The sequence below is a fragment of the Phragmites australis genome, chromosome 3, assembly GCF_958298935.1.
Source record: "Phragmites australis chromosome 3, lpPhrAust1.1, whole genome shotgun sequence".
Lineage (NCBI taxonomy): Eukaryota > Viridiplantae > Streptophyta > Magnoliopsida > Poales > Poaceae > Phragmites > Phragmites australis.
The window spans coordinates 6,700,749-6,713,403 of NC_084923.1; the positions used below are offsets into that span (position 1 = coordinate 6,700,749).

Here is a 12,655-nt window from a genome sequence, read left to right on the forward strand (position 1 = left end):
CCAAGAAGCATGGGGGGATTTTTATCCCTCAGTGGGTCGAAACGCCGATATGCTTTTGTAGTGACTCTTGTAGGTTTCACGAGTCTCAATACATCTCCTACACATATGGCATATGTTTTTTCATGTGTGCCAACTACCAATACGGCAAGTCTCGACATGGACAATATGAGTATCTACCGGTATAGAACATAGATAACTTATGTGGCACTTTTCAAACGATTTAATGCACTGTCTTACTAATCTTCCCTCTTATTTCATTTGTCTAATCTCCTCCACCTATCTGTGACCTCATGGAATGGCTGAATATGGAGCAAAATAAGCACCAGAAAGCGATGGGTCGACATGAACCTACGGTGGAGGACGGAAGCGTATGAACGTTGAGAGTACAAGCAACGGCATGAGGAACTATGACTAAAGCGTCAGGAGGAGGAACGCATGAGGAAGGCAGTGGAGGAGTACGCCGCTACTAAAGCTCGTGAAGAAGAGAGAGAAAGGAAGCGGGAAAGGGTTCGTTACGCTAAGGCGAAGGGCCCTGATGCCTTAAGAAATGGTAAATATCCTAGACGCATTCAGTAGAGAGCATCTATAATAACTCGATCTATTTTTATTCCCTAAGGCATATTAGATTTAGCAGCAGCATTTCTATTAAGTTAGTCATTAGGTGTACCGTATATGCCAACGTTTGTTATTATCGTATGTAACCTCTGTATCGGATTATATGGTAATTATACTTCACAACTACTATTGTTTGATAAATTTAAATTTGTATCATCCTAATGTTACTTCACAAAATTACACCAATCAATTTACATCGAGTGAATAAAGAAATGTGTGAAGAAAATCTCTCCTTGCTACTAAGCTACGAGTGGGCTGCAAAACTCGTATGCACCCAAAGCACGGACAAAACGTGACGTGACTTGGTTGGTATGATTTTGGCAACTTAAGTACCAAATACGGCACTGTACACCATATTGTGCACCTCAGTTGCCGAATACAAAGAGCTTTCGGTGCCAAAATCAGTGAGCTCGGGTTGCTTTTGGATTTTGAGGGACCGGAATAGGGTTTTTCGATTTTAAGGTGTCAAATATGTATACTAGATTTGTAAATATATTGATATATTGTCTATTTTCGTAAATATGCTGATGTATATTATTTATTTTTTGCATTTTTACTCTTTTTTATTGTGACCCGACAAAGCACCATACTAAACACACATACTCTCTCCTCTCTTTTCTTTGTTGCTTGCTTCCCCAGGCAGCAAACTCGTCAAGCTGCGAACTGCCAGCCTCTATCCTCCCCGGGAGAGAATGGGGAAGATACAGCAAAAACACGCGTAATTGCTGAGTTAGAGCATTTTCAATCCGCTTTTTAAATTTACCTCTCTATTTTCTTCATACAAGGAACTCCGTATCTTGATTCCCTCTATATACGCTCTAATCCTCTCCCTAAATTTAGCTCTCTATTCTCTACTCATTTATATTTTATTAGTATCCTATAAATAAAAAATATTTACAATGGCTATATTTTCAACAGATAAATTTTGTACATGTTTAGATTTTATTTGAATTCAAATTGAATTAAAAGAAGAGTATCATATGAAATGATAAAAATATATATAAATAGAGTATTATAAAGAAACTCACTTTTTCAACATATAATCTAAGGTTAAAAATAAATTTAGAAATTAGTTTATTACATAAGAAGAATATTAGTGAGTTTTTTTAGATTTTTAGGAATTTATTTAAGACCCTAATGATTATTAGAAGTTTTTAAAGTAGTCTTTTTAAGAATTTTAGTTTAAATTCTACAAAGATTTTTTATGAATCTAATTAAAAATAGATTGCACATGTATTATGAAACATGTAAAAAAATTCTATAATTTTTAAAATAATAGAAGACTACTATTTTAAATAAGGTAGAAACAAAAATTGGAAAGTACTATTCACAGCCGGTGCTAACCGGAGATAGCAATCCCTCTCCCGTTAGCTGGATGTGGCGAAACAGGAGGAGATGATAGGAGCCTCTAAAAATAACAAATGTAATAAGGAGTAGGTTGAAGAAGGATTTTCGGTTTATTTTGTTAAAAAAATTGGGTAGAGAGTGAGATAAAAAATGGGTTGGAGATGCTGTACTACACACATCGCAGCAGTGCACACCATCTCCACAGTCCACACACGCGCCTAGAGATAGAGTGAGAAGCATTGGGTTGCTTCCGTCGATGGCCACTGCCAACTTCGCCCCATCTCCGCCGTTACGCGTACAAGCCATCCCCACATCCCCGCTCCACCTCGTCGCCTGACGACATTCGCACCGCAGCGCTCCACAAAAACCATCCCCACCATCCGGCCCCCTGCATTCATTCTCCTCGCTTCCCCGAAACCTCGCGCTTGGTCCGACGCAACGCGTCTTCGATTCCTCGGATAAAGCTCGCGGCTTTCTGTCCGTTCCGCACAATCCAGTTCTCGATTTCCCTGGGCTGTCGGGATTTCTAGGTTGTTTTAGTTCTTTTAGGTTGCTAGGATTTGTGGGTTCTACCAATGCTCGCTGGTTTGATCCGTCCTAGTTATTGAATCGTCTCTTCATTTGTTTCTCGAATACATCGTTTCTTGATTTGATCCGTCCAAATAAAAAAGGCAAAAGGATTGTTGTTGTTTGGGGGTTGTTTGGTTTGAGTGTGTACCTACCTACCATCTTTGCTTCGGGCAATGGGGAACAACAACAGCGGCGGCAGCGGCAGGCGTCCGGTGAGCTCGGAGCCGGCGCTGCCGCCTGAGGCGGTGCCAGAGGAGCTGAGCTCGTACGAGGCGGCGTGCCGGTCGGATCCGGAGCTGCGCACGTTCGACACGACGCTGCAGCGGCGCACGAGCCGCGCCATCTCGACGCTAGCGGTGGGCGTGGAGGTGCGCTCGCTGTCGCTGGACTCCCTCCGCGAGGTCACCGGCTGCCTCCTCGACATGAACCAGGAGGTGGTGCGCGTCATCCTGGACTGCAAGAAGGACATCTGGAAGAGCCCCGAGCTGTTCGACCTCGTCGAGGACTACTTCGAGAGCAGCCTTCACACCCTCGACTTCTGCACCGCACTCGACAAGTGCCTCAAGCGCGCCCGCGACTCCCAGCTCCTCCTCCACGTTGCGCTCCAGCGCTTCGACGACGAGGAGGACAGCGACCCAGCCGCCGCACCCTCCGCCCGGTACGCGCGCACGCTACACGAGCTACGCCAGTTCAAGGCGGCCGGGGACCCCTTCACCGACGAGTTCTTCATGGCCTTCCAGGCCGTGTACCGGCAGCAGCTGACCATGCTGGAGAAGCTGAAGCAGCGCAAGCACCGGCTCGACAAGAAGGTCAAGGCGATCAAGGCGTGGCGCCGGGTGTCAAGCATCATCTTTGCGACCACGTTCGCGGCCGTGCTCATCTGCTCGGTGGTGGCCGCGGCCATCGCTGCCCCACCTGTCGCGGCAGCATTGGCTGCGGCTGCTTCGGTTCCGGTGGGATCTATGGGGAAGTGGATTGATTCGTTGCTGAAAGGGTATCAGGACGCGCTCCGTGGACAGAAGGAGGTGGTGAGCGCAATGCAGGTCGGGACGTTCATTGCCATCAAGGATTTGGACAGTCTCAGGGTGCTAATCAACCGGGTGGAGGTGGAGATCAGCTCAATGATTGACTGTGTAGAGTTTGCAGAGCGCGATGAGGAAGCAGTCAAATTTGGGGTCGAGGAGATCAAGAAGAAGCTGGAAAATTTCATGAAGAGTGTTGAGGATCTTGGGGAGCAGGCGGACCAGTGTAGCCGGGATATCCGTCGGGCAAGGACTGTCGTGCTACAGAGGATCATCCGACATCCAAACTGAAAAAAAAGAAGAATGTAAGGTATGGATGTCTTAAGATATAGTCATGTACTCAGTACTCATGATGATGTTGTGATGCAATGTACATAAGAGATGCACCTTGTAGAAAGTGTGAATGACTCAAATTGATATCATTATCATTTGATTCATCGTGTCTGTGCTTTTCATATTTGATTAATGTCTTTTTGGGTACTGTACAAGATTATCGGTTGTGTTACTACAATTTCCCCACATGTTTTGCTTCTATCAATTCTAAGTATAGGTAAATATATTGCAAAATTCTAGTTAGTATTTGTTACTAGTACACGCAATATGTGAGTCATGATCATTATCCACACAAGTCTTTTCAGTTAGCACTTAAACAGTCATGCGATTGAACTTAACTTCCACTTTCTTGAAGTATTCAATGCCAAGATTTCTCAAGCCTCATGACAAAAGAAAAACAAAAGGTCGTTGTCTACACTTCGTGGCTGTTGCCGTATTCTAGATGTGTTGGTGTTGTCTCTGTTTTTTCTCAAGTCATCTATACTTCTAAGTGAAGGGAAATTTTAAATTAAAAAGTTTCTATGGTCTTAGAGAACACAGTAGCAGTGACCACTTGTCTTTCTTGAATGCAAAACAATCGGTAAAATGGTACGATCCTGAAAAATAATGAAATGCTAGAAATTTATAAATAAATACTTGCTAACAAAAAATAAGTCATCTTCTGGTCAGAATTATGTAATTTTGGCTGATTCAATACCCAATCACAGTATTCATGCTCAACTAAGTGCACTTCTTGCAAATTCTACCCACAGTATATTCAATCAACTACATTTCTAGTTCCTTGCTTTTGACCTGTATGCTACTAGTTTCTTTAGAGAACGTTATTATCTGTTGTTAGTTCTATTTTCCATTTAATAGCACACTAAGAATATCTGCGCTCGTCCTGTTTTCTACCACATCTCAATACATCACATCTTGTTCCAGATGTCATGTATATCAAGTCAAAGGTGGAGTGAGCAATCTAGCGCGTCAATGAGGCTTGAAAACTGACGAGTGTTTTATAATTTGTGACGACCGTAGTTCTCAAGGACTGCTCTAGCATTTCTTTCAGGAGTGACCAGCCACGCTGTATACTTATATAATTATTATCGTGCTCAGAAGAGTAGCAAATTCACCTTGTGGTCGCTTTATCTCCTCATATGACCGCATGGAGTTCATTGTCACTTTTATCTTTATCATTCATACCTGGATTAGAATTGTTTTTTTTTTTCAAATGTCTTGAAATTTCACATCATCCAAAACGTATTCAGCTGTTTCTTTGATTCACCACACTCCATTATTCTTCATAATAATGTACATTCTCCTTTGCAATTACGGATCGACAAGGAAAGCTTTCAACTCTCATCATGTTTCCCATGTTTCTTGCAGGGATTCGGTGATAGTGATGCGCATGGAAAGTTCTGTAGCTTAGATAAGCAAGCAAACAAAGTTTTGGTTGCCCTAAAGCAACAAATAATGCTCGCGGACTTGTGTGAAGAACCACCATTACTAACTTATTTATCTCCTGTCCAAATATACTATGCTTATTCTTTCCTGTTCTTATTTTTAGGACATCACTGTACTCCTCTGGGCTGTATGCCTGCATCACACCCTTAATAATGTCAGTGAGAAATGCTCCGTCTGTGTCGCTGAGAGTACTGTACATGTTTATTTCAACTCTGAAATTCATGGTTCTGATAAGTTAAACAAAGATATTAGTATTTACTTGTGCACCCTTTCTGAACTAAGGGCTAATCTTATCTTACATATCTAAAGCCCAGCAGGGATGTAGCCTCCGGATTGGCTGGATCACCGGGTTGACTGCAAGTGAAGGTTAGATGAATGCATCTACAACATCCCTGTTTCTTGAGACTTCGAGTGATCCCTCGATCGGCGTAGCTAGCTAATCGTGAAGTAATCTCCCCTCCTTTGGATCCTTTGACTTACTACATGCTGGTTGATATGTGGGCTCAGGGCCCATTTGTTAGCATATGGGCTCAGGGCCTATGTGTGTAGTATCCGTGCAGTATGTTAAAAAGATTCACATCTCCTTCACACCGTCGTCACCTTCTGAGACCATTGACAGTGTCCTCTCTGACCTTAAGTTCCACTTGCGCCTTCTCACCCCCTCCCACGCCACCGCTCCTTCCCGTCTCGCTCCTCCACCGCCTCCTGAACCTCGCCGCCCACCTCCACGCCTCCCTTGGCCTTATCGCCTAAACACACCACCTCTTCGACCACCTGCTTTTCGTGTGCGCCTTCCTCTGGAACTGCCTTGTCGCGTGGTCCGCTAGCCTCGGCCGCCATGATGACGCACTTGCACTCTACCTTAAGATGGACGAGCACAGTGTCCTGTGTGCGCGTTCGAGGCCTGCGTGACCGCCAGGTCGGTCGTGCTCGGGCAAGCCATGCACCGTGACATCATGCGAGCGGGCCTTGCCTCTGACATACTTGTGAGCGGCATACTTACGAATATGTACATCCAATGCGGCGACACCACCGCTGCCGATGATGAGGTCGTTGTGCCTGGTCCTCCTACCGCTCGTCCTCCTCATGAGGCTCGCCTCCTACGGTGACGACGATAGTGCGACGCACCTCCCACACTCCCCGTGGGGAGGAGCTCATCAAACTCCGCAAGCCATTCGGCTGCATCGTCAACACCAAAGTGCGGTGTTGGGCCCCATGCAATTTCGTCAGTGTTGCGGATTTGGATTTGATATTGCAGCGGGTCATAAAGCCTCATGCCTATTCAGATATACTGTAGATTGTTTATTACAAACTGCAGACGCTTGATCTGTTTTGCCTCCACATCAATTATCCTTGATTAAACCTGGTCTAGGGATTGATCAATGTTCGAAGCTATAAAATAATGGTTTCTTGAGTTGCATAGATTAGGCATAACGATGGGATTTTATGCGTAATGTTTGAAGATGTGCAATAATCGTTTGTCTAGTTAGCTCTGGCCTATGGGACCGTGCAGAGAGTACCTACATGATTTGAATGAACAGATAGGTTGTTTGGATGTGAACTTAATGCATGGTTGAGTCTTGTTTTCTTAAAACTATCAGATGGATTTTGAAGTTGGTGATTTGGCTGCTCTGAGTAGTATTTAGAATAATATTTTTACACCATTCTCTTGGAATCGATGGGTACATGTGTCACTCTTTATTATGTTCCTCAGGTTTTAGTAATTTTTATATAATCTCTTCTCTACCACTTATCTCTATTATTTAAAAAAAATATAGTGATTCCTGCACCTTCCTGTGTCCTACCTCCCTATCATGCCCTCTCCCACATTCTGCCCTCGCTCCTAGCCCACAACTACACTTCCACCTGCCCTCGCTCTTGGCCCACGCTCTGCGTTCTTGTCCTACACGATGTATGTCTGGTTTTAGAGGAGTCAACAATATTATCATGTGCAAATTTTTGGCTCCCTCCATGCCCCATCGCCCCCGCTCCGGGGTCTTGGTCCGCTCCTCTCCTGCGTGTGGCGCTAAGAATAGCATTTCTTGTATGGTTCCGCCGTCTCTTGGTTGATGGATTCTTGGTTATGAAACCCTAGGTTTTTGATGCTCTTTTGCTCACCCAGACCGCGTGAATTTGATGGTTTAATCGATGATGTGGCCCCAATTTTGGGTGCACTGAAGCGGGTTTCTCCTAATTTTGTGGTTCCTTTTCTTGGGAATTCTTGGCTCCGCCTAATCCCAAGTTCTTTATTATTTTCTGCTTACAAATATCATAAATGGTAAGCGAATGTAGATTATCTTTGATTTTGGTGTCAACGCCCCCACCAAATCCTGACTTCTTGGCCCTCTTCTCAAGTTGTCCTGCGATTACACAGTTTGAGTTCTTCGGTTTTTTTATTATTTCTGGTGTGTTGGCGGTTGGGTTGATTTGGCAATTAGTAGAAGCTAACCTTTATTCATAATGATTCTTCTTGCTCCCAGAATACATTCATTACTAATTTAGCAGTTGGGTTCCATGGTAAGATGTTTGACAATTGCTATCCTAAATACAACTCCTTTTGTGCTTATCAAGATCTCGACATAGCTACATGATATATGTACTGTATATATTGTTCTTGATGATGATGCCTAATAAAACCCCGCGTTCCTAAATCTTATTTTGCGCATCACACAACAACACGGATGCAAGAAAATAATTAGAGAAAACAATATTCTGAAAAGGAATTTTAGCATTTTGACCTTTTCAAAATTGTTATTATCTCATTGCTCTTATGTATATGTGCGCCAAATAGCTTTTTCATATTCTCTTCCTTTCATTGCTCGAGTTTATTTTTTGCTAAAAAAAATTCAGCAAGCTTTTATTTGTCCATGTCTAAGTCTTGTAGTGTTGCGAGTGACATATTTATTCTTAAGGATGGGTTCTTTAAATGGCAACTTGAATTCTTCTTCCTGTGTAGGTAACTTTAATACGGCTCCACAAATTTTGTTCAGTTACTCATGTCGCTTATTTTGTTGGAACGACTTCTTAGGATCGAAATGCGATAACATTCCTGAAGTTATACAATAATTTCTTAAGCGTATTATGATTTAAATGTTTTCGAAAGATATAAAAGTTGTAATGTTATTTTACACATGTGACTATGTATTCAATAATATAATAACTCTTTGTATCGTTCTTTTTTTACGTGAATCTTAAATCTATCTCATTCTATCCTTTATTATCAGAACATATATATCACCTTTTTAATTATTTATTTATATTACCAAATATCACCGTAGCGTTAGCACATGTATTATACTAGTATGTAATAAAAAACCGGAAAAAAAAACAGGCGAAAAGCCGAGAAAACCACTCGAAAACCGCTCATTACCCTCCCCAATCACCCGCCCCCGCCGCCCCCGTCCTCCTCCCCAGATCGTGGCGCAGCCCCATATGCCCGCCTTGCACATCGCCACCCACCGGCTTCTCCGCGCCCGCCGTGTCCTCCCGATATGCCAGCCCTGCACATCGCCCCCGCCGGTTGCCCCCGCCCCCGCCGGATCAAGCAGCACGCCACCCCGCAGGGGGACGCGACGCAGCGCCTGGCGCACTGCTTCGCCGAGGACCTGCAGGCCCGGTTCGCTGGCACTGTCAGCATGGTGTACCAGTCGCTCATGGCGAAGCGCACCTCGGCTGTGGCGTTCCTCCAAGCGTACCTGCTGTGCATGGCCGCCATCTGCTGCAAGAAAGTGGTCTTCATATTCTCAAATCACACGATCTACAATGCCTCCCTGGGTAAGAAAAAGATACATATGCACAAATAATTCGTTGATGCTTCTGGAACGTATGCGCAAGTTCATGAAATCGAAAAGCCAATTTCTGCATCTAATGAAATTATTTTCTGAAGCAGGTTCAAAAACAGATCTGCCAATTGGTCAGGTAAAAATTTCTCACTAACGTTTTTTCAGAGACGCTGATGACTTCAGCTGTTTTAGACATGAAGCTGTGTAATCAGGAAATCTTATCTAACGCAAGAGATTAGATGAAACACACTCAACGATTATTTAAATGAGTATTATATTGGATCTTTTTCAAAGCTGTGACAGATACAACTTTTTGTTCGACTGCAACATGCCCCAACATCTATTCCAGTTGATCCCAAGGGATTGCAACTGCTGGTGGAGTACCTGAATGAAGCCTATGGGAACTTTCCCATTTACTTCCAAGAGGTCGGCAAGTCTATTACCCAGTTGTAAAAATCTCGAAAAAAATGGTTCAGATAGTATAAGAAATACCACTCGATGACTATGCAGACATCACTGCATATTGTTTATGCTTTTGTTTTTCCAGAACACACATCTTGTTTATGCTTGTTTGACATCTTCTTCCCTCGCCTTCCTCTCCAGGTTTTGCAACCAGCAATGGCAGCCTCCACGACGCTGACAGGGCCGATTACTTGAAGAGACACATAGAGAACACACTGACTGCACTAAGGTGAGAGATGGCAGATTACAAACAAAACTCAGCAACGTCATGTCAGGCAGTTGCCTTCTCAGTTCTCACGAATTTTTTGGATTTTTTTTCATAAAAAAATTCTTTTCAGGAAGAACTATTGTTTAGACGGATAGATCCTGATGCTATTTTCCTTTGCAGGAATGGAGCCAATGTGAATGGCTACTTCGCCTGGTGCTTCTTGGACGTCTTCGAGTACCTGACAGGGTTCAACTCGTGATACGGCCTGTACCACGTCGACTTCCACGAGAGGCCCTGCCAAGGTAAGCCAGGCTCTCTGCCGCTGGTACTCCAATTTCTAAAGAACAAGGAGATCCGTGTAGAGAATGAGCTTAACGATGCAGGAACTCACGCTCAGCAATGAGTTACCTAGGGTAAGAGCAGGTAAGAACAGATATAGACCTATCACTGTTCTTTGTGATGAATTAATTGGTCTCCAGTTCTTTGATTTTATCAAGTGACCAGGATTGGAGAGCCATGCTAGCTGAGTTGGACTTGTTTATCTTATGTATTAGTAAACATTGTGCCTACATTGAAAAGAAAACAATAACCTGCAGTCACCTGTGATACAAAATTGGAAATGTAGGACATTATATTTATTATTAAAGTAGATTTGTAGTGAAATTTGTATCCAAACTATCGAGCAAGTGTTGTACTGTTTGTAATACATACAATGAGAGTTAAAAAATGATGTTCTATGTCAATTGGATTATTATGACCACAACATTTTTTTCTTGGTTGTTCTGTTTAAATACTCCTTGCCTATAGGTAAAGTTCAGTTTTATTTTGACTATTAATTCATGGTTCTTACAGGGAAGGACTTCACATATTTTCATGTGTATCTCTTTAGCCGATATTTCTTATATATTATTACAATTCAATATAAAATTCCATCCGCATGTTAGTTCTGGAAGCTACAATATCTTCAGAAGAATGTATGGAAGGGCTTTTACTTTTAATTGCAGGTTTATAAGATATAAAAGTTCGCCGCAGAAAGCATGCTGGATTCTAACTGTTTAGTTTGTATGGGCTGCTGGGGAGCTGGCAGGAAAGGTGCCCTTGTCAAAAGCTCTGGCTGTTGTCTCAAGCATTTATTTTTGGTTGTTGTCTACCAGGATGTTACCTTACTTCATTCTTGGTCATATAGAACTGTGAACCTAACAATGTGCAAAATATTATGTGATAAACTTACAGTTGTGTTGTCTCACAATTGTAGAAGTTATCCAGGATGAGAGTTTCCTATGCGGTGGCCATGGTCGCGGAGTTTGATGAATACACCAGTGATCGGCTTTACCTCCATGAAGGTCGAAGGGCAGTTGTTCAAAATATTGTGTTTCCCTTCACTGTTTGATCTCAACATACTGATATACTTCATTTGCTGCTTTGTTACTCTCCAGTTGTTTCGATTTTTTTGGTTAACATGTAGTCCTTCCTACTCTGCAGAAAGTTATCCTACCGAAGAGAAAGTGGAGCCAACTGCCTGATCCGGAGCTTCTTGCGAAGAACTGCAATCTAGCGATGGCTAAACATGATGATTCTCTCTCCTCAATTGTTGTTGCAAAGAATTGGAGCAGGAACAAGTGAGAAACATGCTTCTTTTTTAATGTATGGACAACATGATTCTGATGCCCCAAGGCGGATGCCAACATACCCTTGTTCAACAATAGTGAAGATGTAAAGAAGAAACTCTTGATCATTTGTAAACGTGTTTGTGTAAGTACATGTCTTCATTCTTTAGCATCATAGTTTAATCTCTTCGTGTCAGAAGTAAAATCAATATCGTGTCTCAAATTTAGAAATTGTCGCAATGCACGGGCATTGTATAAACTACTTATACGATTGTTAGTATAGTTATCTCCAGGGATGGTGCTGATGTTCTGAAACCACTTCAAATCTCGAGGAAGTCACCACAAACTGCTGGCAAGTCAAATGTGGTTGGACGGTGCTCAAAATCGAACATGACAGTGCTCTGTCTCACTTCACCTCTGCTGATCCTGAAGCAAATAATAAGTTCACTAAGAGTTCTTACAGATGGTATTCCCTGTGCAAGTGGCAGTCATTCAGGTGATGATGTATGAGAAGGTCATTCAGGTGATGATGTGTGAGAAGGCATTTGCAATACCGTTGTATGGTATTTATTTCCATCAAGTTGGGATGGGTGGACGGCGCGCGAGGGAGCGGACGTGGGACATTGGTTCGATTAGATCGGTCTGTTGGGATATCACCTTGTGTAGAACAAGGACGATTTAATGGGCTAGGCCAGATGGCATGAACCGCCAATTTTGAACAGGCCTGACTAAGGTCCTGTTTATTTTAAACACTTAAGATTATAATGAGCTAGTGTATTTGTTTAAAGGGCAAACAAATAGCTAGATTATTTGTTCAGATTATTATACGCTGAACCTCAAATTATAACAATCTCATAAACTGTGAAAAAAAGTTCATTTCAGCTTATGATTTGATCTTTTACTATACTACTCATCGAATTTGAGGAAAAATATCCCTGGGCCTAGTTGTTGCGGGGGTCATGCCTGGCGCGGCAGCCCCGGCCTCGTGGTCACATCGGATGCCTCCTCAGCAGTGCTGCAACATGGGAGGCGCGGCGATGTAGGACCTGCTGGCGCTGCCGTGGGAGGCTTGCACGGAACTGTGGTCGTCCCGGACGGCACAAATAGCTCCCCAGCTACGCACCGAGGGAAACAACTCTACATGCCGCCCCGTCCATCCTCTACGGCTAGTGGCCTTGAGGCTGGTGTTACCGAGGGAGCGACCAGCGGCAAGGATACCAATGCGCCTGTGCATGTGGCCACCGGCAACATGGTGAGCTTGTC

At 43.2% G+C, this 12,655-nt stretch overlaps 2 protein-coding genes across 10 annotated transcripts; both read left to right on the top strand.

The window, feature by feature from the left end:
- The first annotated feature begins 2,154 nt into the window (after nucleotides 1-2,154).
- On the top strand, nucleotides 2,155-5,550 carry LOC133911829 (UPF0496 protein 1). The gene is made up of 2 exons (XM_062354257.1): nucleotides 2,155-3,864; nucleotides 5,256-5,550. Exon 1 carries the CDS (start codon nucleotides 2,706-2,708, stop codon nucleotides 3,843-3,845), a length of 1,140 nt encoding a protein of 379 aa, XP_062210241.1. The 5' UTR covers nucleotides 2,155-2,705; the 3' UTR covers nucleotides 3,846-3,864; nucleotides 5,256-5,550.
- Nucleotides 5,551-8,726: 3,176 nt separating this feature from the next.
- LOC133911830 (scarecrow-like protein 14) lies at nucleotides 8,727-12,130 on the top strand. 9 transcript variants are annotated; one of them, XR_009908712.1, is made up of 7 exons: nucleotides 8,727-9,107; nucleotides 9,223-9,541; nucleotides 9,719-9,806; nucleotides 9,966-10,877; nucleotides 11,041-11,128; nucleotides 11,268-11,537; nucleotides 11,676-12,130. XR_009908712.1 is itself a non-coding variant. In XM_062354258.1 (5 exons), the coding sequence occupies exons 1-4, from the start codon at nucleotides 8,825-8,827 to the stop codon at nucleotides 9,770-9,772; spliced, it is 489 nt and encodes a 162-aa protein (XP_062210242.1). In that variant the 5' UTR covers nucleotides 8,727-8,824; the 3' UTR covers nucleotides 9,773-9,806; nucleotides 9,966-11,575. The 9 variants fall into 9 exon arrangements, 1 of the variants encoding a protein (XP_062210242.1); XR_009908706.1 differs by having other exon boundaries at nucleotides 9,223-9,251; nucleotides 9,419-9,541; nucleotides 9,966-11,128; nucleotides 11,676-12,128; XR_009908711.1 differs by having other exon boundaries at nucleotides 9,966-10,087; nucleotides 10,790-10,877; nucleotides 11,041-11,537; nucleotides 11,676-12,127.
- The last annotated feature ends 525 nt before the right edge of the window (nucleotides 12,131-12,655 follow it).